Source organism: Schistocerca cancellata, chromosome 2 (genome assembly GCF_023864275.1).
Source record: "Schistocerca cancellata isolate TAMUIC-IGC-003103 chromosome 2, iqSchCanc2.1, whole genome shotgun sequence".
NCBI lineage: Eukaryota > Metazoa > Arthropoda > Insecta > Orthoptera > Acrididae > Schistocerca > Schistocerca cancellata.
Window position 1 is genome coordinate 1,058,019,605 of NC_064627.1, and position 27,537 is coordinate 1,058,047,141.

Here is a 27,537-nt window from a genome sequence, read left to right on the forward strand (position 1 = left end):
CTTTTGGTGACTTCTCTATCTCTTGTGCGGATGACCGTGGTCTTCAGGATTGGTTCTTCTGGGAATTTTGGACAGCTCCTTCTTCCTCAAACGTATCACGCAGATGAGTAAGTTGGAGACGCATTGTTGCCTCTTGTTGGAACTTCATTCTGAACTGTCCTTGCACTTCATACTTGTTCTCATTCTCCCAGTAGCACGTCAGAATGAACTTTCTTTGCCCAGGGCTCAGCCTGCCTTCAGCTACTTTTCAAGCTGTCACACCAGAAAAAGGGAGGAAAAGACAGTATTCTAGTTACAGGATGCAAAAAGTGTGTATGTTTCTTTCGGGCCCCCCTGTCTATCTGCTTAAATGTACTTAGTTTCTGTCTACAATTTTTATCCTCCACATATCCCTCCAACACCAAATTAAGTATTCCTTGATGTCTGGGGATGTCTTCTATCAACTAATCCCTTCTTTTACTTAAGTAGTGCTATAAATTTTTCTCCCCACTCTGATTCAGTACCTCCACGTTAGTTATGCTATCTGCTGTGGAATCTTCTGTATTCTCCTTTACCATCACATAGCTAAACCTTATATTCTCTTCTTGTCTGAGACATTAAAAAAACCCATTTCATTACCATACCTCTCAAGACTCCAGCCCAGCCCAAAACTTAAATTTCATATTTGATTTTAAAATATCTGTCTTTCAGAAATTCTTTTCTATTGCCAGTTTGTATTTTGTATGCTCTCAGCTTTGACCATCAACAGTTATTTTGCTACTTAAATAGCAAAATTCATCTAAATCCCTCAGCATTACCTGATTCAGTGTATAGTCTGAGTAACATTGAAGATGGGCTTTAGCCTCTCTCACTCCCTTTTCAACTAATGCTTCTCTTACATGTCCTTCAACCTTTATAACTGCATTGTAGTTACTATGGGTAGTTTTAATTAAAATTCAGCTGATAGCAGAGATCCATTGCGGGCTGTAATTATCATATGGCAGTGAAACTTGGCAGATACGCTAATACTTAAATGCGGAACTGAAGGTATGACATCCACACCATCATTTGATAAGCCATAACATGAGTGAACAGTACGGCCATTGAGAAGAGCAGAGTGGCGATTCTTCTGGGAAACCTGGATTCTCAGGGAATTACTTTTTACCTGGAAAACTCAAGGAAATCTCGAAGAATCTCAAAATTCTGTATTGTTAACCTAGCATTAAAATCAAATTCTATTGAACAATGGAAAATCCAGGATGGAATGTAACAATATTAGAGAAGGAAAGTTGCTACTCACCATATAGCGGAGATGCTGAGTCGCGATAGGAACAACAAAAAGATTCACACAATTATAGCTTTCAGCCATTAAGGTCTTTGTCAACAATAGTCACACTCGCACGTGCACACACTCAAGTAAACGCAGTTTGCACACACGTCTGCAGTCTCAGGCAACTGAAACCACACTGCAAGCAGCAGCAGCAGTGCGTGATTGGAGTGATAAGTGGTGGGGTTAAGTAGGAGGCTGGGGTGGGGAGGGGGAGGGATAGTACGGCGGGGGTGGCAGACAGTCAAATGTTGCACTTTAGATGGAGCGCAGGAGAAAAGGTGGGGGGAGGAGTAGAAATAAAAACAAAATTAAAAAATTGGGTGCAGTGGTGAAATGATGGCTGTGTGTTGCTGGAATGGGAACAGGGAGGGGGCTGGATGGGAGAGGACAGTGACTAACGAAGGTTGAGGCCGGGAGGGTTATGGGAATGTAGGATGTATAGCAGGGAAAGTTCCCACCTACGCAATTCAGAAAAGCTGGTGTTGGTGGGAAAGATCCATATGGCACAGACTGTGAAGCAGTCATTGAAATGAGGGGTATCATGTTTGGCAGCATGTTCAGCAACAAGGTGGTCCACGTGTTACTTGACCAGCGTTTGTCGGTGGCCATTGATGCGGACAGACAGCTTGTTGGTTGTCATGCCTACATAGAATGCAGCACAGTGGTTGCAGCTTAGCTTGTAAATCATGACTGGTTTCACAGATAGTCCTGCCTTTGATGTGATAGGTGATGTTAGTGACCGGACTGGAGTAGGTGGTGTTAGGGTGATGTATGGGACAGATCTTGCATCTAGGTCTGTTACAGGGGTATGAGCCATGAGGTGAGGGATTGGGAGCAGGGGTTGTGTAAGGATGGATGAGTATATTGTGTAGGTTTGGTGGACAGTGGAATACCACTGTAGGTGTGGGAAGGATAGTGGGCAGGACATTTCTCATTTCAGGGCACGACTAGAGGTAATTGAAACCCTGGTGGAGAATGTAATTCAGTTGCTCCAGTCCTGGATGATACTGAGTTATAAGGGGAATGCTCGTCTGTGACCGGACTGTGGGGCTTTGGGAGGTGGTGGGAGACTGGAATGATAAGGCATGGGAGATTTGTTTTTGTATGAGGTTGGGAGGATAATAACGGTCAGTGAAGGCTTCAGTGAGACCCTCAGTATATTCCAAGAGGGACTGCTTGTCACTGAAGTTGCAACCACCATGGGTAGCTAGGCTGTAAGGAAGGGACTTCTTGGTATGGAATGGGTGGCAGCTGTCGAAGTGGAGGTATTGCTGATGGTCAGTAGGTTTGGTATGGACAGAGGTACTGATGTAGTCATCTCTGAGGTGGAGGTCAACATCTAGGAATGTGGCTTGTTGGGTTGAGTAAGACCAGGTGACGCAAAAGGGGGGGGGGGAGAGTTGTTGAGGTTCTGGAGGAATGTGGATAGGGTGTCCTCACCTTCGATCTAGATAGCAAAGATGTCATCAATGAATCTGAACAATGTGAACTAGGTGAGGGGTTTAGGAGTCTGAGTTTTTAGGAAGGATTCCTCTAGATGGCCCATGAATAGGTTGGCATAGGGTGCTGCCATGAAGGTGCTATAGCCATACCCTGGATTTGTTTGTAGTTAATGCATTTAAAGGAGAAGTAATTGTGGGTGAGGATATAGTTGGTCATGGTGACTTGGAAGGAGGTTGTTGGTTTGGAATCCATAGGGTGTTTGGAAAGGTAGTGTTCAATAGCATTAAGGCCATGGGCATTAGGAATGTTAGTGTATAGGGAGGTGGATCAATGGTGATGAGCAGGGCACTGTGTGGTAAGGGGACAGGACCTGCGCAGAATAGGTGGAGAAAATGGTTGGTATACTTTATATAGGAGGGTAGGTTCCAGGTAATAGGTTGAAGGTGTTGGTCTAAGAGAGCAGATTCTCTCAGTGGGGGAATAGTAACTGCCACAATGGGGCACCCTGGGTGGTTGGGTTTATGGACTTTAGGAAGCATGTAGAAGGTAGGACTGCAGGAACTGGTAGGGGTAAGTAGAGAGATGGACTCTGGGGAGAGGTTCTGGGATGGGCGTCCTTACGCCCATGACGAAATTCAAAAACATAGCTGAGTGTGATGTGGCACCTGGAAGAGGAAGATGTCCTATCCCAGTGGATATTATTGGTGAGGTTGCTGTTCCTGTAATTGACCATGCAGCACTTGCCCCGGTAGTATTAGTGCTTATGCAGTCTTGTGCGAACTGTCCATCCCGTGGTCAAGAGTACGGAAATTTTGCGGTCTATTTTACACTGGTACATGTAAAAGATCCAGTCAGTGCAGCAAATAATACCTCATTATCTGCAACAACATTCTGAATTTGTCCTTTGGTTTCTGGCATGGATTGAAGTTGATAACATGTGGCCGGACAATATTCAGTAAAGTGATGAGACACATTTTACACTACAGGGTGCAGTGAATACTAAGAACTGCTGAATTTAAAGTACTGTTAAACTGTGTATTGTGCATGAAGAGCCATTGCACTCACCGTATGTGACTGTGTGGTGTGGATTCACAAGCGCCTTTAGTCTTGGTGTGTTCTTCTTTGAAGAGAATACACCCAGAAGGCCTATCAGGTGTACTGTGGTGTCTGCAAGTTATTGAGACCTGGTTGTACATCATGTGATTCCTGCTTTGGAAGAGCACAACTGTTTGGAAACCATGGTTTTCATGTGACATAGGGCAGCACTTAAAGTCACTCGCCCAGTGTAAGATCTGCTAAATGCAACCTTCAACAAACGTGTTATCTCCCCAAGTTTTCCAGATACGTGGCTTGCAAAGTCACCTGATCTGATTCCAGGTGACTTTTGGCTCTGACGATGTCTAAAAGAACACGTTTACCAGGGCCATGTTCGGTCACTACCTGACATGAAGGCCAGTATAAAGAAACATATTGCTCAGATTACACTGGAACTGCTACAAGCAACTGTTGAGTGTGTTGTTTTAGGAATGCATCATCTCGTCAATGTCTCCGGCACTTAATGGAACGAACTGTGTAAGCAGCAGTTAGTAATGAAATCAATATTTGCCTTTCTCAATTTGACTTTTTGATCTCATGTCCGGTTTCTAATCCATTACATATAGAAACATTTTTGTGTGTCATCCTAGCATTCACAGCACCATATTTGCACCTGTTAGTCAAAATTATAACTTTTTTGTTCCCCCAGAGTAAATTGTTAACGCATTAGAATATCTACCAAGTTTCACTGCTGTACAATAATTACAGTCCACACTGGACCTCTATGAGTAGCTGCACCACCCACTATATTGAGTTGACCTTTCACTACCTGTGTTTTATTCCTCTTTCCTTCTGAGTTCCAGAGAGTATATTGTAGTCAACATTTTCAAAAACTTTCTCAAAGTCTACAAATGCTGTTAATATACATAGCTTCATGTAATCTTTGCACAAGACAGAATTCAGAAATGGTTGATAAATACTTGAGAAGGTAATTTATTTCTTATATCATGCAAGTAGTGTAATGTAGTGACATACAGGACACCTGCAAGTGAAAAATATTTGTTACTTTCAGATACTCGGTGAGAATGTGTACCGAGTCCCTTCTCTTGAATAAGTGCATTGACATCATAGTTACGTATATTCGCTCATAGGCTTTAACTTAACTGTTTGTATTAAATAATATACTTGGCATACACAGGGCATCTCACTATTCATGTTTCACAGCTTTGAGCACTTTTTAATCTACTCTAGTGTGAAACGCATCTTTTCTATTGAAAAAGTGCTCATAGCTGTTAAGGTATGCATTTTAGAGCCCATGTTTACTAGACGTTTTTTGTCGTTTCCCCTCTGCAACCTCTAGAAGTATGTAACATGAATTGTGAAACACCCTGTATAAGCATCTGTAGAGATCTAGGATGCCTCTTCCAAAATTCATTCATGGCAGCAGCTGCAACTGTCAAAAGTGGAAGCAAATAAATGCAGGTTGTCTATTTACTGCACATTTTAAGAATTGTGTAGCATTCAGTTAGAAGGAGATTATTGGTAAATAATACTTTGGTAACAGTGACTAACAACAGTATGATTTCCATGGTGATGGCTGTCCTGGTACAAATGTTTTTGGTATAAAGTGTTCCCTGCAGTATTCGCATAGTCGCTATTCTTTACTAAGGACACAACAGACACATTTTATTCAGTGACCATTAATAATGAAAGTAACAAATGATTTGTCAATGGTGATTGGCTGTTCAGTACCAGATACATACAGTCCAAAATGTAGTCATAGATTTTGCTACTCTTGTCAAGTGATTGTGTAAAGCTTAATTTAAAGAACTGAATATTAATTATTTGTGTTGATGGTGTTTGCATGCATTATAAATAATGTGAAGGTAATTTGTAATTAGTTTACGACTTCAATGGGTGCTGTGTTTCAGGAACAGGAGATGGAGGAAATGTCTGAAGAAGGTGATAGCCCTCAGCCTGAAGAACAGCATCAGCAACCACCTCAGAATGCACCATTTACACCTGCATATTCCATAAGTAGCCCTTTGACAAGTCAGCGGTTCATAAATAGAAGGGCACTGGGAACAAGGTATGTGTTTGGACTGTAATAGGTAACAGCATTTCTCAGAATGCTTATTTTCTATGATACTTTACTGTGAAATCTGTTGAAAAAAAGTAGTTAAAATTTTTAATGATTTTTTTTATTAACTCAAAGATGTTTATTTCTTGCCTCCCTCATAGTATACCCACTTTTGACCTCACCTCTGTCACTTCAGTGTTGAAACTCATTCTAGAGTGACCTTCAGTGCTCTGCAGAATTATGAAGAATGTCATTGGTTGTCTCGAAACTTCTTTCGGCTTAAGAGTTTTCATTCGTAAATGAGGAAAGTCACGTGGAGTAATGTGTGATGAGTGGAGGGTTCTAGGGGGAGGACAGTCATCTGATTTTTTGGCACAGACCTTTTGAAAGATGCTGGAGAATACGCAGATGTGTTGTTGTAATGACTTGTGAACTTTCGTATCAGGAGGGTCATGAGCCACTCACTCCCACCAACATTGCCAAATCCAAATTAAAAAGAAGGTACAAATCTGTTGACATTGAATCTGGACTGACACTGTTGCACGTTCTTTTTTGGAGGTCTTTTTTTTCCAACTGCTGTGACGATTGAAATTTTGTGTTAGTGTCTCTGGCCATAAATTTAACACTACAGTGCGTACTGCAAGAGAAGAGCTCTGACAGTTGACGCGGCCTTGGCGCACATGCTTTGCGCATCTATGACGGGCGATCGGATCGTGAGCTTTTGTTTACATTATCGTGGCAACACTCCAGTGTTGCTGTACTGCTGCATGACTGCTGCTGGCTCGCTGCCTGTCAGTGTCGAATACTGGCAACTGCATTGCCAGCTGTCAGAGCTCTTCTCTCGACGTACATAGTATACCGTATTTACTCGAATCTAAGCCGTACTTTTTTTCTGGCTTTTGTAATCCAAAAAACCGCCTGCGGCTTAGAATCGAGTGCAAAGTAAGCGGAAATTATGAAAAATGTTGGTAGGTACCGCCACAACTAACTTCTGCCGTCGAATATATGTAGCGCTACACAGGCATGCTTTGCAGGCGCCAAAACCTCTGCGTCAGTAAAAAAAAAAAAAAAGTGGAAGACGAGGTTTTTTCTCCGCCCCGAGTTTCGACCACTGGCACTACCTTCATACTGCAGCTTCAAGTGTGCACAGTATGAAGCAGTGAAGATACTAGCCTCTTCAAACTTTCCTGCAGTTAAATGATAGCAGGCATGCACCAAATCCATGATTTTCTGAATGTGGGTACCATCACTTGAGGTCAGAGATCTTTCCGGCCAGCTTCAGTTGATGAATAATCACTTTTGTATTGGAAGTACCATTTGTAACATCGTCCTGAGATTGACAGAAAAGTTCATGTATTTGCCACTTACAATGTATAATTTCATGTCAATTTGTTGCACCCATAAATCGGATATCAGAAAAATCTCCAGAAACACTGTACCGTGTTTAATTCAAATAACAGTAGCTCAGAAACTGACAGGAACAGTATGAAATAATGTTTGTAAGTTTGTTAAAGAATGTGCTGCCAATGGCACGTCACATCACTAGGACACTTTGTTGCTGGTTTAAAGAAATGTTATGGTGCCTTTCTTGGCAGTAGGACGTGGATGCACAGCTCCACAATAAAACTTGTAGCTGACCAGTGGAATCTTAGCCTGAAGACATCGTATGCATTTATGCGACAATTATTTTTGCGGTCTTGTATTTCGTTTTGTATTAATTCTGTACATATTGATGTCCCTCCAGTCAAGTGAAAATTCAAGAAAATGCTATATTTCAAGCTCTCATACTGCTCATCACACACTTCATTCTTAATGACTGTATATGCCTACCATCTGTAACTGTCTCACTTTTCATTGCTTTCTGTCTGTGTCAAGTTGCATGTCTCCATCTGCATATTCACTCTCACACTTCTACCAGTCCCTTTTTCACTATCTGACCAACATTTGCCTAATTTGATATGTTCATGCTGAGGCATATTCTTGCTTATTTGTTAGGAAATTTTTGTATTTAATGAAGCCATCACCGTTACTTTCATAATACCCCTTTAAATGCCTATATATTGAGTAAAGTGGCACATGGTGTGTCTCTTGAAGTGACCCTGGCAACTTCTATTTTTTGCTCTATTTTTTTAAATGTTAAAGAGAGAGAACAGCTACTCCAAAATCTTATCAATAAGCAAAAGTTGTCAGTCAGTAGGCCCCTTTCTGATAAATATTCTAATGGCAGAGGTAACAAACTAACTGTCTTAAATTTCTCCTTGTTTCCCTGTAAACTGTTATAAGATGTTATACAAGGGATCATAAACTGGAGGTACAACTATGGGATGATGCATTAGAGTCAAAACATTACACAGATCATGTTGCTCACTAACTCTAAAGATAACTCTTTACAGTTGCTGTATCAAATAGTTTTTAATGGACTGCCTGCATTAGGTGAAACGGCAGTTTTGTGAATAATTTTTGCGTTAACTAAGACCTGAAACTTGCAAACAGTGATGCTGTTCTCCCACTCCGAGAAAGCGCAGGTTGTACTATTTGCAGTTATTTTGTGACTTGCAGAGCTCTACATATCACACCGATGATTGCTACTTAATAAAGTTGCTGTATTACATACATATATACATACATTACATACATAAATACGTACGTACGTACGTACATACACATATACATACTCATTCCTGTCGTGCAAATGCTTATCAATACCATATTTTGCCTGCTGTCTTGGAAACCTGAGTGTGGTACATCATGTTATAAAATTTTAATTATTGCCCCTGAAAATAAATTAGCATAATTAATTTTTAGTTGTTTGAAGTGTTTCCATGTGTCCAACCAGATACAGTCGTCAAATACCCTCGATATTTCAGTGGATAAACGTTCCATGATTGTCAAGTGGTGCTGATACAATAATCTGCCTGCTCTCTGCTGCTAGTATGTATCCCTCGCAGTTCCAGGTGCAGTTCCGTGCATTGACAGCGCACAGCGTGTCTGGTGGTGGGGAAAGTGTTGGGTGCGTTAGGTGGTGGGAGAGGCTGCAGTATCTCTTTGGTAGCCGTGGCAGAATGATCTCGTGTCCGCTTGCACCGTTACTCCTTGGTAGAACTTAGTATTGGTTTCCAGGCCTTACTAAGTTGGTAACCAGTGTTCCTGTTGACAAGATTGTCTGTTATGCGAATGTCCAGTGGTCAGAAGACTGTGTCATTCTTGTGTTGCCTCAATTTTTTTCTCTTATTCCAGCTGTTCTCCGTCTTTGTTCCTACTACGCTTCTGTTGTTGGAAGGCCCTTTGGATTTGGTGGTTGCTGTATTCTTTCTTATGGAACACAGTCTCCAGGCATTTGAACTCCATTGATAGGTTCTGTTAGTCAGAGATCATAACTGCTCTGTGTACCAAGGTCTTAAGCACACCATTTAACTGAGGATGCTGTGTTCTGAAAGAATGGGTACAGTAGTTGCCAAATCCAAAGGGCCTTCCAACAACAGAAGCACAGTAGGGACCAAGATAAAGAACAAACAGAAAAAAGAAAAAAAGGCTGGTGTTTCTACATTTTTCAGGCAACATGTCTTCCAAAACGTGGAGACTAGTGAGGCAACATGAGCTTGGCACAGCCTTCTGACCACCGTTTACGATTCCCACCTTAATAAGAACAGTGAAAAGCGATGTTGGCCTCGAGAAAGAGGATGTATCCAGAATTCCGTGTGGCTGTGGCAAATCCTATATCTGCCAAACAATTCATACAGTAGAAAACTGATGCAAAGAACACTAACGCTTCACCCGCCTAGGCCAACCAAGCAAATCTGCCTAGCAGAATATTGCTTGAATACTGGACAGACAACAGACCACACAAAAGTACTGGTCTCCACAAATAACTACTGGGGCTGCATCTTCAAAGAGGCCACAGAAATTCGCATAACAGACAACCTCATCAAAGGCCTGGGAACCAATACTAAGCTCTATCAAGGAGCTGTGGTGCAATCAGACATAAAATCATTCTGCTATGGCCACTGAAAAGATACTGCAGCCCTCCCACCACCTACTGCAGCCTCCACTTTCCCCACCACCAGACACACCGCACGTCATCGACGCATGGAATCACACCTGGACGCATGGGGGATACATATTAGCAGCAGAGTTTGAACAGACTATCGCATCAGCACCACCTGATGATGGCAGAATGATTATTCGCCGAAATATCATGAGCATTTGATGATCATAGTTGGCGAGACACCTGAGAAACCCTCCAAATAGCATATACGCCTGGAAAACCTCAAATCACAAATTAATTTTTTGTTTGGAGAGAAAAAAAAAAGAAAAAAGAAAGGAAGTCCAGGTTGTAATATCACCAACTATGGAAAGGATAGATTGCTACTCACCATAAAGAGGACACAACAAAGATAAAAGGTCAGTCATCAGCTGCACATGAAAACCTATAATTGGTTCATCGGTTTCAAAAGTTTATAAATGTCATCTTGAGAAGTGAAATAGGCTCAAATCATGGTAAGCCAGTGTCAAAATAAAAATCAGGTGGTAGTGTCCTACAAAGGGTTGGCAAAAAGTACATATGTAAAGCAAGTCTGTTAAGACAAATGTACAAAGATTGAACCACAGAAGTAAAACAAGTTTTGTGAAACAGGCGGAAAACAATTATGCTTAAGAGCCACAACATACCTTTGCTACGGAGTCAATAAAGTAGAGTTAAATGTCTTAAAGTATATGTCACGTGCAATGAGTGGCAAACAATTAAATGCCAAATTTCACATCATATATAATATGTGCAAGGAAAGTCGGCCACCAAACTTATGACATGTAGAGCATTGGACATGCCTATACACAAAGTGGGAGTGCTAGTATACATACAAACTGTAATACATCCTGTGACAGTTGAAGCGTAAGTATGCATGAAATCTTATAAAACAATATAAAATGATTATCTAAAGACAATAAATGCTGTACCAAGCATTAAACAAATAGACGTATAAATATAACATCAGTACTATGTAAAGGGGTAAACGAAGGAAGGTAAACCATTCAGAGTTTATCATCATTTTATAGTGGTGCCATGGGCCACTGTAACAGTGGTGATACATTGAACAGTTCAGTATCCAGGAGATACGGCCAGCTGCTGGACACATGTTGGCAGGAAACAGAAGTGAGTGAGCTGCAATCAGATTTTGACAGCAAGAAGTAGACGCCACAGAGTCAGAGGCATGTGACAGGCCCCGGTGGGTGTTTAGAAGTTGGCTTGCTGTGTGGACATTTGCCTGTAACATATCTAGATTCTAAGTAAAGCTTGGTGTGTGAGAACTAATAAACCTTGTTAGGCATTCAAAAGGCAACATGTGACAGTTACACATTAAAAATAAGTAGTAGTTCTTGGTTATACCGAGAAAACATCATCAGAATATTAAAAAAAATATGTTATATAAACACCGTTAGTACATATTGGATACAAAAGATATAATAAAATTAGATTAAAATATGTGAGCAAGCCAGCTTGGACTGTGTAATCAGATACAACAAGAGTTGGGCATGAAGTAGGTCCTGTAAATCATGTAACAAAGAAGCTGTAAATTCAGAAAAAATCCGTTTTTCCATGTCAGTTCATAATTCAGCATATTCTTAGAGTTAAGGCGAGAATATTTATAAATTTCAACTTCTTCCAAAAGATTCATTTTGCACCATTTTTCAACTACATGTGAAATATCTATATTGAGTCAAGATGGCCTGGGGGTTGTATCTGATTATGCAGTCAAAGTTGGCTTGCTCACTGATTTTAAAGTAATTTTGTTGTATCTTTTTTATCCAGTATGTACTAATGGTGTTTATGTAGCATGGATTTTTTACGTTCTGACAATGTTTTCTCGATATAACTACAAACTACTATTTATTTTTAATGTGTGACTGTAACAGTTGACTTTTAAATGCCTGCCAAGGTCTATTAGTCCTCACACACCAAGCTTTACTTATCATGTAGATATGCTACAGGAAGCAGACTTCTGCACACATGCTGGAGCCCCTCACATGCCTTTGACTTGGCAGTGTCCACTTTCTACTGCCAAAGCTGGATTGCAGCTCATTCACTTGTGTTTGCTGTGAACGTGTGTCCAGCGACTGGCCTTGTCTCCAAGATACTGAACAGTTAAACGTACCACTGCTGTACCAGTGGCCCATGACGCTACCATAAAATGATGATAAAATTTGAACAGGTTACCATCCTTCATATACTGCTTTACATAATAATGATATTATTTTAAATGTCTATTTGCTTAAAACTTGGTGCAAGGTTCGTTGTCTTTTGTTAATAGTTTTATATTGTTTTATAAAGTTTAATGCATACATACGCTTAAACTGTCTTAGAATTTATTACAGTTTGTATGTACACTGTCCACTGCGCTACACGTCATGAGTTTGGTGGCTGACTTTCCTCGCACATACCATGTAGACATGAAATTTTATATTTGTTTGCCAGTCATTGCGCACATCATATACTTTCAGAGATGTCGCTCTGTAGCAAAGGTATGTTGTGACTATTGAGCGTAACTGTATTCCAGCTGCTTTACAACACTTGTTTTACTTCTGTTGTTCAATCTTTGTACATTTGTTCTAACAGATTTGCTTTACTTATGTATTTTTTGCCGATCCTTTGTAGCACACTACCATTTGATTCTTATTTTGACATTGGCTTACCAGTTATTTAAGACTATTTCGCTTCTGAAGATGACAGTTTAAACTGTTGAAACCGGTAAAGTAAACCAAGTAAAGCTTGTCTTGTGCAGCTGATGACGGACTTTTTATCTTTGTTAATATATTCTGCAGCTGCTGAACTACAACTGTGAAAAAAGTCATAAAGAGGACACATTGAGTTGGAAACAGGCACAACAAAGAGACTGTTACATGTTAAGCTTTTGGCCAAAGCCTTCATCAGAAAAGAATACCACTCACTCTTTCACACAACTGCACACACCTCACACACACATCGGCTACCGTATTTACTCGAATCTAAGCCGCACTCGAACCTAAGCCGCACCTGAAAAATAAGACTCGAAATCATGGAAAAAAAATTTTCCCGAATCTAAGCTGCACCTGAAATTTGAGACTCGAAATTAAAGGGATGAGAGAAGTTTTAGGCCGCACCTCCAAATCGAAACAAAGTTGGTCCATAGTAATATGAGACACAATTTAGGTCGAATGAATGACGATACAGCTACAGTAGTTTGGTTCGAGTTGTAAGCTTAGCAGTTAAGCTTTACCAGGTAGCCATTGCTATGCGTCAGGCGCTCCGTCCGTATTTATACGGGTACCCTTCCTTTTTCACGTGCTTCGTCTGGTTTGAATTGATTGCTTATTTTTCTTTGATCTGATAAGTGCCGTTCTCTTTGTTATAGATGTTTACATCACTGTAAGCTGAAAATGCATTACTGTTCTGTGTCATGTATTGTTTGTCGCATTCTGATAGTGCGTGTTTACGGCCTGTCGCCGTTCGCGACATGGCTTGCTTTTGTGCGCGCTACCGCCGCTTACAATAAAAAAAAAAGAGAGAGAGAGAGAGGAATCGTCTCATCAGCGAAACAATGGCAAGAGACTGCTATTTATTTTCTTTGCTGCTTTCATTGATAATGATCAGCAAGAACCAAATAATAGACTGCATATGATAGAAGATGTTCTGAACGAGAGTTTAGCAAAAATTTTTCTCCGTTTGAAAATCTTTCCAGGCGCCTCTTTCGCACATTACATTATGCACAGAAATTAGTCGTCTTAGATTTAAAAATCTAGTCAATTGCAGTGCTTCATTTCTGACTGTATCACTATTAGGCATAAGAATAATATGAATATAAACATGACATGATATGTATATTCTTCCACGTTTGCTGTTGTCTCACTCTAGTTTCGTAGTTTATTAGGCAGACAGGATTTAAATGAGATAGCAGCAAACACGAAAGAATACATGGCAAAATGTTTATATTCGTATTATTCTTATGGTGAAGAGAATACTGCATGTGATTCACAATTCATAAAAGTTCCTATTTGCAACCATCTCTTTTCACATGTAGGAAAAAAATTCAGAACGTAGAGTCTTGCCAGTCGGATTTTCGTAGTACATTGAAATGCTGCCACATTCGAAGATGAACAATACGGCATTTGTATTTACTTCGTTGGGTAATGTATGAAAATGCAATGGTCGAAACTCGAGGCGGAGAAAAAACCTCATCTTCCACCTTTTTTTTAATTTATTTACTGACGCAGAGGTTTTGGCTCTAGTATTTATCTTTCTGCCTGCAAAGCATGCCTGTGTAGCGCTACATATATTCGACGGCAGAAGTTAGTTGTGGCGGCACCTACCAACATTTTTCAGAACTTCCGCTTACTTTGCACTCGATTCTAAGCCGCAGGCGGTTTTTTGGATTACAAAAACTGGAAAAAAAGTGCAGCTTAGATTCGAGTAAATACGGTATCTCTGGCTGCTCAGACCTTCTCCCATGAAGGCTTTGGCCAAAAGCTTAATGTATAACAGTTATTTCATTGTGCCTGTCTTATTGCTTAAGTATTTCAGTGTGTCCAGAACTGCAAGCAAGCAAGCAAGCAAATAAATAAATAATTCTTCTATTCAAATGAAAATGGAGTGGCGAGGTGTTCAGTTTCCTTGCGCTTCCATCTGAAGATATCACTAATTCTGTATTTTTAATTATATGTAAAAAATTCCATTATGTTACCTCTTTGCTCTCTTTTCTTTTGTAGAATGATAACAACAAACCCTAGCAGCAGCAGTATGCAGCCACCAGTGGAACAAGTGACAAATGAGGAGACTGTTGCAAACCTCTTGCCAGAACATGACGATGGACCAGAAAATTCAACTACTGTATCAGATGAATATACACAGCCACCAGTTTTAGATAACCAGTCATCATCCTTAACCGACGCGTAATGAAGTCCCGCTACGGATATTAGGAATAAGACTTTCTGTAAAAAGAAAGTAAAAAACATTAGAGCAAGTGGAATTGCAGCACCAAATATTAATTGTGCTTTAGCCATTAAATGTCATTTTGGATCACTTGCAAATGTATATAAGTAAGTTTTTAAGTTTTACCAGTTTTGTTAAGTTTTGCATTACGGACCGGTAATTCTTTGATAATTAAATTATCCTAATCATGTGCACTGATCGTGAAGAGGGATTAAATAGACAATTTTTTTAGCTCCCTCATTTCTGTCGCTGGAAGACGGCAAATGAAATGTGTAGACATTTTTAGTGGAAATTAAGCTGCTCATACAGTTCTTATGGACAGTTATGAACAGGCTGTGACTAGTGTTTAAATATATATGAAACAAGTTTTCTTGTTACATACTAATTTTTATTGACTGCATTTGACTAATCTGGTATTGTTGACAGATGTAAGAGCTAAATGTGATCTAGAAGCCATATTTTGTAAAGAGATTGTTATATGAAAGACACATTGCACATTTTTTATTTGTTTGTTTTACTGGTGTATATTTGGCAGTTGAATCATTTTCAGTTGCTAGTTGGTTTCTTCTGAAATGGTGTGCGATTTAGAAAGTGTTGTAAACTCCACCAGTAAACTGCAGGTATTAACAATTTGTAATAGAAGTGTAAAGAAGCAAATAGATTCATGGGAAATTTGTTACCTTGTTTATTAGCTCTGGAAGTCTGTCAAAATTGTTGAGCTTTGAGCAGGACTAAGGCTAAAATGTGAATTGTAGTTATGTACACACAGATTAGAAGTCAATGTGTTTGGATCAAATTTTTGTTCTGTTTTACTGTAAGAATGTGTGCTCTGCTTGACTGCCATTTAAAAACTCATGCTTCAAGTAATGTGAATGCAGGTAAAGCCCATAGTAATCATGTTCAAAACATCTGATAAGTATCTGTAATATGTTTTAGGTTATTTGAAATTTTCCTCACATTGTTGCTTATTTTGGACCATTCGATATTGTTAAACACAGCATACCTTCTTTGTTTTGCTTTGCTGTTGTGATGTTAATATAATGTATTTCAAATTTGTATGATTAGTAGACTGACTGGAAAATATTTTTTTTTAACTGGTGGAAGCCATCTTTTGCTCTACAGTGGAAACTGAGTGGAAAAGTTATGGTACAACATGTAACTGGTGCTTAAGCAATTGAGAAGTGCACATCTGGTCTCATGTTGTCAAAGTTGCAATTTCTACTTTTATAATTGAAAAGTGACCTTCTGATGAAATTGGGAAAGTGGTACATCATTTCCATTCAGCAGTTAACGAGTTCTTTTTCGAGAAAATTTTTAGAACAGAAGTTCTCTTTATGGAGTGGTTAGATAGAAAAGGATACTTGTTTGTTAATTATGCAATATACACCCACATTGAGTGTGTCACGGAATCTGACTAACATTTAATTCTTGGTGTTCAGTTGGTAGCCCAATCATTTGCATGTATGGGGTTGAACAGTTAATAGCCACACTTGGTGATCGTTAAATAATAACTTTTGTGCCTTTAACTCAAGGAGCTCTAGTGTGTGAGGAGCCATTTCAGTTTTGCTCATATTGAAGATGACTTGTATTGTGGGATTCCATCTGTCCAGCATCAGCATTTTTTAGCTGCCATATTGTACGTTAGAGAAGTACCTGAATCCTCCTCATTTTTAAGTACAGTAGTTTGTATTCTTGTGAAACCAAAGATGATTTTTTGTTATGACTTTGTTAAAGTTAGTAATTATTTTTTATCAAACCCTTTGTGTGATTAAGAGAGAAATTTTCATTTTATGCTTTTAGTAATTTTTTGCTGTTAACCTGTTTTAATTCCTCCTCTGGTATGCTCTTACAGCTATCATGCTTTATTAAAACAAAGATGCTGTAACATCACATACGCTTGAAAGTATGTTCGCATTAGTTCGTGTAACAAGCACATTTTTGTATCTATTTGAGAACTGTTTTAGGGTGTTTGAAAGTAATATGTTGTTTGCTGTGTGCATAGTGTTTTATCTTGGTAACAAGAAAATGCAAATTGTAGGTCATGTGGTACTGGTGTAGGCTATTTCTGGTGCCCTGTCCCTTCCTTGCCTCCCATCAAACATTCTTTACATGAAAGTGTGCTTGTGTAACATTCTTTTTGGAGATGTTACTGATCCTCAATTTCTGTTTACATTAAATAGAAATTGCCTAAAACTAGCTTTATTTTAATTTTTATTGTCCTGAGAACTATAAGAAAAATCTGATAGTGATATTTCAGAAACAAAAATTCTTGGTACTTGCTCAGTCTTATGATATATATTGGAATTATTTACAACAATTGTTAAAATTTGAAAGTTTTGTCCATTTGTGTTATTCAAGTGGTTCATTTGTGTTATTACTACAGCACTGGAAAACTGGCTCACTCATTTGCATCTTCCACATTTTTCTTTTACGTTTATCTTCAGTTCACTTATTGATCCTCTGCCATTGTGGTTACCTCAGAAAGTAAATTATTGTGATTGGAGAATAGTTTTGCAGCCTACATACATGACTTTCGATGAAAAGATAATACACATAATATTAATATCTAACTAGGTGTTTTGCTGCAGTTAGTGATATTGTATTTATTGAAGGCTGATGAAATGAGACTGTCGGGGTTCATTTCCTGCATCACAGTTGCTTGAAGAAAAGTTTTACTTATGACACTGCATCTTGCTGCACACAGTATAAGAATTCTAATTAAATTCAGTTTTGGCCCTCCAATGAAGTCTGGCAGATACAGAAACCACAATTTACAAAGCACTAATTCTGATAACAGTGTCAACTGTGATGTATTTGTTGTGAGAACAGTGTCGTATAGTGCAGTTCTACTAAAAACATACGCTGTGTGTTTGTTTACTGAGTTATGAATTAAAATGCTTGTGTTCATAATCATATAAAGTTTGTTTCATTATTAGTGAAATAATATTTCTTATGCAAAGGAAATGGCTGAATTATTGACATTTGGCATTTGAGTGGAACCAAATATATCACTGAAAGCCCCTTCATTACGGAGACTGTTTGCCAGCATCATTCGTAATGTTTTACCTTTACAAGTCTGTCTTCAGGTACTTGTGTGACATGTTTTGTAGTTGCGTATAATCTTGGACTTTTTTTCCCTCTGTAGATAATCCCAGCAGGAACTTATTTTCTTTCTGTAAATGTTTTAGTCAAATTCGGCAACTATGGGTATCTGTCAAGAAAGCAAGTGACAATAAGCACTTGAATATATAAAAGCTTTGTTATTTATGCTGTACCTTCCATGTACATATGTAAATTATGTATAATGTTTGTACACGCTGCAGAGCAATTATCCATCAAAGATAGTAAATATGCATATCCTCTATACTGTTTGTTTGTAAAAAGAAAATTGTGTATATGTGTATATTGGTTGTGTACAAAGTTTTTTCTTAATATGTTCATGTACTTTTTATAAACATATATATATACACCAGTTTCACATTTAAAACAGAATGGCCTTATTAATTGGAAAATTTTTGATCACTGGGTGATAAAGCCTTTGAATAATCCTCCTTAAATAAGATTTTATGTAAACTTGTGCAGTGTTTTACCTAACCCAGTTAGGCTGTGACATTGAAAGATAATGTGCGTGAGCACCACAGTTATTGACGTAGTGTACTCTGTGATTTCCTGCCATAATGATAGATCTCAAAAGTATATAAGAAGGGAAAGCAGTAAATGTTACCCTTTGGCCTGAGGGTATATCTTTCTCGGTTCTTCATCTAAAACATCATCAACTTGTGGAAGTAATCTTTTACTGAATAATTGAAACTACGATTTAGTTAACAAGCTGAAAATACTGAACATTCCGAAGCATTGCTCCAGCCTCAGCAACTATAAGAAACAACCAGTAGGATGGATAAATGTGGCTTTCCCCTGTCAGTCCTTCACCCTGCACCTTATGCCACTGTGCTTTTCGTATTTTTTTGGGTTGGGAGGGAGGCAGTAAACTGTTTAGTTGGGAGCATTGTTTCTGCCAGTTGTTATGTATGCACCTTTTTATTGGAAAAGATCTGTCAAACTAAAACTGTTACTTCATTGTTTATCTACAGCTGTACCAAATAGTAGGGGTTTAACATTGGGTTTGCGTGCCCTAAAATAATATTCAGAAAACCTGTATCATGATGTTACACACTCAAAAGTAATAAGGTAGCTTGTATAGATAAGTGTAACAGGCATGAAAAGTAGTCATAACAATGGCAAAAATGAAATGGGAGCATTGCACTTGTTTATTGAAAGTAATTCCACATTAAATTACTGTGCTCCTAGTGATGAATGATGATTGTTTTCCACATAACTTTAGCCACAGAGAATTTATTCTGTGATGTGAACCAGATGTATGAATGATATTTCTATGCTAGAGTATGATGATTATTTACTCTGTTATATATTTATTTAATATTTATTTATTTATTTATTTTCATTTTTGCCTCATTGGTCAGTTTTTTTTTTGAACGTAGTATAAGCCTTCCTCAGCTCTTGTATATTAATTCCAAATATTTTGTTTGAATGTAGCATCCATGGTAATGTAACCCAAAGTTCTGAGAAAGTATAAAGCTTTTAAGCTGTAATCTGTTACTCAAGAAACTTTACCAAGTAGAATACAGTAACGAAAATTTTTTGTCAGTGATAAGGGATGAAAATATTGAAGCTATAATCATCTGTTATTCTCAGAAGCAGTTGTGCTGCAATGCCACTTCAGTCTTAAAGAGACTGTGTTAGGGCCTTGGACTTACTGCTGGTTATGGTTGAGTTAAAAAGAAAGATGATGAGACTTACCAAACAAAAGCACTGGCAGGTCGATAGACACACAAACATACACACAAAATTCTAGCTTTCGCAACCAACGGTTGCCTCATCAGGAAAGAGGGAAGGAGAGGGAAAGACAAAAGGATATGGGTTTTAAGGGAGAGGGTAAGGAGTCATTCCAATCCCGGGAGCGGAAAGACTTACCTTAGGGGGAAAAAAGGACAGCGCACACACACACACACACACACACATCCATCCGCTGTGTATATGCGGATGGATATGTGTGTGTCTGCTTGTGTCTGTGTATACTGTATATGCGGATGGATATGTGTGTTTGTGCGAGTGTATACCTGTCCTTTTTTCCCCCTAAGGTAAGTCTTTCCGCTCCCGGGATTGGAATGACTCCTTACCCTCTCTCTTAAAACCCAAATCCTTTTGTCTTTCCCTCTCCTTCCCTCTTTCCTGACGAGGCAACCGTTGGTTGCGAAAACTAGAATTTTGTGCGTATGTTTGTGTTTGTTTGTGTGTCTATCGACCTGCCAGCACTTTTGTTTGGTAAGTCTCATCATCTTTCTTTTTAGATATATTTTTCCCACGTGGAATGTTTCCCTCTGTTATATATATTCACTTGACACCCCACCCTCCCCTCCCCTTTGCATTTGCAAATAGTTCATTAACATCATATTGTAAACTAGATGACTGACCAAGTGTGGCAGAGTAGCACAGACATATGCCTGACCAAAAAAGGAAAATTAAGTTTTAAAAAGTAAATTGCACTCTTAATGCCCTGGAGTAATTTTGGATTCTCAATAAACTCATCATTCCTTTGCCATGTATTAGAATAAACAGGAAGCAAGTTGTGTGAGGCACAATTTAGCTATATAAACTAAAGGGCTTAAAAATTGGAATACTCTGCTGGCAACCAGCCAATATGTGCAGCTTGTAATATGGTAACCAAAAGTATGAGAAATGTTCTGGAAATAGCAGTTCATTTAATATCTATGTACAGATGAGCAAGAGAAGTGGTTATCTGCAGCCATAACACCTTAACAAACAATTGTTTGTGAAAAATAAGAGGGATAGATTAGGTATAAAGAAGCAAGGTATAACTTGAGGAAAGGCTGCATTGCAAAGATATGAAACTGCCGAGGAAGGAGGTGATGAGACTGGCTTAATGTGATAATGAAAATGAAAAATGAGGTGCTAGCGTGAAGTATCATCAGGTTATGTCCAGCTCTTATTGGTTCAGCTTTGTGAGTCCCACAGTTGGTAAAACTTTGTGTAACACAGCCAAAAATGTGCTATTTATTTGAATTTCCAAGTTTGTTATTTCATTGAGAACAGGCCTAAGACTAACAGTACCAAATTTCCGTCTTCTGCATGTTGGGTGTGGTTGCCAGTGAAAGATATCCGGACACCCCTCCTCTCTCCCTCTCCCTCTCCCTCTCCCTCTCCCTCTCCCTCTCCCTCTCCCTCTCCCTCTCCCTCTCCCTCTCCCTCTCCCTCTCCCTCCCCTCTCCCTCTCCCTCTCCCCCTCTCCTCCTTCCCTCCCTCTACACCTCCCTCCCCTTCCTCTCTCCAATTGCAAATGACGCTAGTTTTGTCTGAAATGACCACAATGCTGCTTGGTCTTCAACCTACATATCTTTCTTCAGTTAGCTGAGTTTTCCTTAATTATGTATGGCATATATTTTGCAACCTTGTAAGACAAAATGGGGATCCTAGATCTTAGTAAGCCACTCCTTACCTTGTTCAGTTGGATGTTTGGATCAACTGAAATAAATAAATGAATATTATTCCTGCTCATAAATTGATGCATTATTTCATGTATTTTCTATTTCTTCTTGTTGTACGGTCAATTTTGTTTACGTTTTCATTTAGGCATCAGTTGTTTCCTGCACAAAAATTTTGCACCTTTTAGGTTCAAATTCTAGCTCTTGTAGCTGTGAAAAGTGTGTTTCTTTATCTTTATTGGCTATCAAGAATAGTAAATATTATGTTACAAAACTACATCCACAAAAATGCTCTTTTTGTGTCTGTTTAGTTTACCAGTGACTAGACAGAGACCTGTAGTGTCATTTGTGAACATAAAGGCAGCCTATTTTCCATTACTGGAACAAAAAAAAAGTTTTTTGGGTGAAAATCATGCCAGAATAAATGTAATTTATGTCCAGCATAGCCCTACATGATGATTCAGTTGTAATGTAATAATTTTACGAAGTGATATTACTGACATCTGAACTTCTAAAACAATGTGTGTTTCAAATATCTGTAACAAATTCAATGTAAATTCCACTTATTTGAAAATGTTTATTTTTTAGTTTACTGTGTGTACAGCTCCTCTCATTTTGTGGCATCTGTTTGACAATATGTACAAACAGTGCACTATTTTGCAATGTGATGAATCTTCTGAATTGGAATGCCTTTCTGAAAGAGAAAGACATGTTTTATATTCTATCAAGAATTGAATTTTCTTTCATAACTTACGTTCCTCTAAAAGCCCAAAATTTTATACATATTCTTCCCTTTACAGTCACAAGAAGTTGTGGTCTTATGGTGGAGGCTAATGAGAATAATACCAAAAAAGGAATGAGAATGCTGAGTCCTTTGAGTCCTCAGCATTGCTGGTAGAGGTTCCTTGACAATAGATTCATTTCATGTTGTCCCATCCACACTCTGTATGTGTTGATTAGTTCCTTTTTTGACTCGTCCCTTATGTAGAAACTAAATCTTCTTGCAGAAAAGTAACAATCCTACTAATTGTGTCTTCATTACCGACTTTTGACAAGAGAAATAGCTTCTGTATTTGGCAAATTAATGGTAATCAATTAATTAATATTTACACATGATCATAGGTCTCATCAACTCACAAATTTATTCCTTTCGTTTAAGAAAATGCTAGTTTCTAGCAGCATATGTAGTGCACCTGTTTCTTGACTATGGTAATTTTATGTTGATTGAAAACATGAATGTATGGAAATTTGCTATAGAACCTTGATTTTTGACAAATGATCTTGCTGAACCTGAAACAACTTCTGTGTTTCAATTTTGCATGCCTCATTATTTTTCTACTTAAATTTTATGTGATTCAGCTCTGTCTTGTCCTGCATATTTATTTCTGTGCATAAGACAAAGTTGCAAAGTGCAGTAAAGTTTAAAACGTTTTAGTTGCAGTCATTCTTATACAAGAATATTTTACTGCTGGAATTAGTAAAAAGTGTTTATCAAATGGATACATTGATGCTGATCAATTTTACCATTGCTATGAAACACAGTAGCTTTACTAAATGCAGTAAGTTTATTGTATTTTATAGAATTTTTAAAAGTTTTTAACAGTGAGAAATTACTAAGTGATTTCTGAATAATGTATTTATATTAAATAATCAATGATTATCACCTGTGAGGAGCAGAAAATAGTTCTCATTGTCATATTGGCAAATATGAGAAGTTCCATTTTTTTTTTCCTCGTGCTTATAGAGAGCTTTGGTATATGATCGTATTGTATAGTGTTTGTAATGAAAAATCTTGCTGTATATAGACAATCTCTTTCGTGATCACCTTGAGCCATATTTTCAAAACTACAAGATTTTGTGAAGAATTTGTTGATATTGGTTTTCTTCAGATGTTTCTACTTTTTATTATACCTGCAGAAACGTGGCTACATGTATTTACGATGTTTCCTAAAACAGAGAGAGAATATGTAAAAGGGAAATATTGATCGTATATGTTTATCCTTCGTAAGGATTTAAAAAATTACTGAACTTTGAATGAAACAGCATGTATATAAACACTTGTGCTAATTATGTGATACAGAGCATGTAAAATAGACATCTCAATTAAACTTTTGTTTTAAATTTGTTTGTTTATATTGCTCTCCTTTTTGAAGTATAATCTTCACAAATGTAGGAACCCAGAACTTTGGCATTTGAGAATGGATGCAGCTTTATGCATGGTGTCCCACATTAAGTGCAGAAATGCTGGGAAAACATTTTGAAGTTCTGTAAATGCAAATAATATCCTATAAACATATAGCTTGAAAATAATTAAACAGAGGTTTCATGTTTTGTGGGCTCACAAACATGTGCAAATACATCAATTGTTGTGGGTTGACTTTGCGAATTATTTAATCATATCCTCCTCTGTATTAAAATGTAGGTTATTTCCGAGTAACAGTAATTTGTCATATCTGCAGCATAAAGAGGTATGTTATTAGGAGAGGTTAACATTAATTTTCATGTTGGTGTAATATGTCCTGTAGAAATGTAGTATGTGACTTCACCTTAAATAATGATGAGATGGGTGGGAATTATTGGCAATCACCTCATGGGACTGGTTACCCCTCCACAATGCCTAACAGACCTCTCAGAGGCTGCTTTGAGTGGCAGACAAGCCAGTGAAAAAGACTGCCAGATATCTTTCAGCTATGACCACTGTTGTCTCCATGCCTTAGTGTCCGGAAACAACAGTGGCCATGTGTGAATGGGTTTTGCTTGTGTGAGAATTTTGACTTCTCTGTGTGTGTGATAAAGGACTTAGTGCAGTTGCTGAATGATATTTAGCAGTTCATTTGCAGTGTGCCAATCTGGCACGGAGCACCTTGTCTGTGTGTCGTCATTTTCCTATTATTATTATTCCATCCTGGATTTTTCAATGTAGTAACAACACTTTATACCATCAAAGGCACGTCTTCCAGCAGGGCCACCTGCAGGAAGTGCAGACATGCCTCATCTGTTAGGTGTTGTGGAATGGTAACCGGTCCCTTGAGGTGATAACTAATAACTCCCACCCATCTCATCGTGTTCTGCAGCCTTCCATTAACCATTCTGCACACACCTGTTGCATTCCTAAAACACTTCATCCCACATGAGCAGCAATTTCTCGGATGGATGCATCACATCCTCTCATGGCGACAATGCGCTCTCTGTCAAACTCACTGATTTGATGGTACCGTTCGCTCATACGTATGTGGGTCATAGCTTATAGCGACAAGAGCCACAGGCACATTTTACCGGTAGGTGGTGGTGCACTGCGATATCAATGTTGACCTTGAATTCGCGGGCCAACATGGTTCAAATGCTAATCATTTCTGTGGGACATATTAATGTACATGTCCTGTGAGTATGAACATCCTGTCTCTAGTTGTTCAAGGTGATCTGTTTTTTTTTTTCTGAACATGAGTTGTTTAATGTTAACATACTTCCCTTTTTTTCTTGAAATTGACAGTATGCATTTGATATTGTCTTTTACCTCTTTTTCAAGACTCTATCTATTCTCTTCAGGTGAAATTCCAAGATCTTTGTCATCTCTGTGAGAATTACAGTCTCATCGTCACTCCTCAGAGTTTTTATTTTCCACTTTTGGTGTATTAATTTTGTTTGTTCACAACTAGTTTCAGCCTTCTAAGAAATTCTCATGTGATTCTGTGGTTCTGTACAAAATAAAATACATCACCTCCATGAATAGAAATGTATACATTTATATCTAAAAAGAAAGATGATGAGACTTACCAAACAAAAGCGCAGGCAGGTCGATAGATACACAAAATTCTAGCTTTCGCAACCAACGGTTGTTTCGTCAGGAAAGAGGGAAGGATAGGGAAAGACGAAAGGATTTGGCTTTTAAGGGAGAGGGTAAGGAGTCATTCCAATTCCGGGAGCGGAAAGGCTTACCTTAGGGGGAAAAAAGGACAGGTATACACTCGCGCGTGCCCCCCCCCCCCCCCCCCCCCACACACACACACACACACACACACACACACACACACACACACACACACAAAAGCATGCTGCTTGTGCCTGTGTGTGTGTGTGTGTGTGTGTGTGTGTGTGTGTGTGTGTGTGTGTGTGTGTGTGTGTGTGTGTGTGTGGGCACGCGCGAGTGTATACCTGTCCTTTTTTCCCCCTAAGGTAAGTCTTTCCGCTCCCGGGATTGGAATGACTCCTTACCCTCTCCCTTAAAACCCAAATCCTTTCGTCTTTCCCTCTCCTTCCCTCTTTCCTGACGAGGCAACCGTTGGTTGCGAAAGCTAGAATTTTGTGTGTATGTTTGTGTTTGTTTGTGTGTCTATCGACCTGCCAGCGCTTTTGTTTGGTAAGTCTTTTTAGATATATTTTTCCCACGTGGAATGTTTCCCTCTATTATATTTATATCAATGTATACATTTATCTACAGTAGAAAACTGTGCCCTGCATATTGAAGTGTCAGCATCTTTAAGTTCGTGTTTTTCTCTCTGAACTTTTATTGCTTCTTGCAAATTTCTCTTCAGATTTCTTTATTGATTGATGGGGTATAGGCTACAACCCTGTCCTCCTCAATTACTGCCTTCCTTTCCATTTTTATACTTGCAGTCTTGTAACTGTACAATTTGTAGATATATTTTTCTCCATGTATTTTATTCCTAGGAACATCATGATTTCAGTTGTCAAAGCATATCTAAATCTGCAAACACTATAAATGTATGTTTGCTCTTATTCGATCTATGGTATAAGTTGCAGGTTCAGTATTGCTTCGTCTTCCTAAATTTCTACAGAACTCAAATGGATCTCCCCTTTTGTCAGCTTCTGTTAGTCATTCAGTTATTCTGTAGATAACATAGTTTATTAATGTGCAACCTTGACTTACCAAACTGACAGTTCTCTAATATTCGCACGTGTCATCACAGATTCATTGAAACTGGAATTATTACATTGTCCTTGAAGTCTGAGGGTATTTCACCTCTCTCGCATATTGCATGCCAGCTGAAATTTTGTCATGCCTGGCCCTCCCAAGGTTTTCATCTATTCTGAGGAAACAGTGTCTGCTTCAGGTATCTTGTCTGAAATTAGGTCTTTCAGTGTTTTACCAAATTCTTCTCACAGTAGCATGTCTTCCATCTCACCTTCATCTGCTTCCTCCTCTTTTTATGTGAAATTGTTTTATTGCTAATAAAGGATTTAAGCATCAGGTTGTACACATAGAAGAGATCTGAAGACAGTAGAATATTTCAAACTGATTACATATCATTTCTGTCTTACATATTCCTTCTACCTTTCAGCACTGACTTCTTTAGTATTGGCTTACCATCTGATATCATTATGGTCATACAGCTGCTCCTCTTTTTCTCCTAAAGGTCTCTTTAATTTACCTATAGATGGCATCTATCTTTCCCCTAGGACTTCTATTGGGCCTTATCTTATTGCCTGTTTGATCCTCTGCTGCTTTGATTATTTCCTCTCTCAAAGCAACCCATTCATCTTCTACTGTATTTCGTTTTTGTATTTCAGACAATCAGTGCCTAGTGCTCCCTTTGAAATTCTCAACCACCTCTTGTTGTTTTCACATATCCTTATTTTTTCCAATTTCTTCTGTTTGTCAGCATTCAATAACTAATAAATTGTGGTCAGTGACTACATCTGGTCAAGGAAGTCTTTTGTAATGTCAACCCAAATTTCTAAATCTATAATTTTGTGTTATATAATCAGTTTGAAACATTACCCTGTCTTCAGGTATGTCCTATGTGTAAAACCTTCTTTTATTATTCATAATTCAAGTGTTAGCAATGATCAGATTATGTTCTGTGCAAATTCCAGCAGACAGCTTCTCCTTTAATTCCTTTCCTCCAGTCCATGTTTCACTATTCTTCTTCCTCTTCCTTTTCCTACTACAAATTCCAGCCCCCATCACAATTAAATCATCTGTTTTAACATACTGAACAATGGCTTTGGTCTTGTTATACACTTTCTAAGTCTCTTGATACTCTGTGACCAAATAGGCATACAAACTTGTATTGTGTTTTATTGGCAGAACACTTAGAAGGAACAAGAAATGTACTAAGAGAATGCCAACACTATACATATCCATACTCTTCCGGAGTATGGGAGCCTTACCAGAAAGGATTGACAGAGAACATTGGAAAAAAAGTTCAGAAAAGAACAGCTTGTTTTG

At 38.4% G+C, this 27,537-nt stretch overlaps 1 protein-coding gene across 1 annotated transcript in view; it reads left to right on the forward strand.

Moving 5' to 3' along the window:
- LOC126163053 (probable ubiquitin carboxyl-terminal hydrolase FAF-X) overlaps nucleotides 1-17,689 on the forward strand; it is a 331,505-nt gene extending 313,816 nt beyond the window's left edge. The window contains exons 44-45 of the mRNA XM_049919945.1: nucleotides 5,719-5,876; nucleotides 14,604-17,689. Coding sequence (XP_049775902.1) covers nucleotides 5,719-5,876; nucleotides 14,604-14,790 — 345 coding nt within the window. The 3' untranslated portion in view covers nucleotides 14,791-17,689. The remainder of the gene's footprint in view (nucleotides 1-5,718; nucleotides 5,877-14,603) is intronic.
- Nucleotides 17,690-27,537: the final 9,848 nt, after the last annotated feature.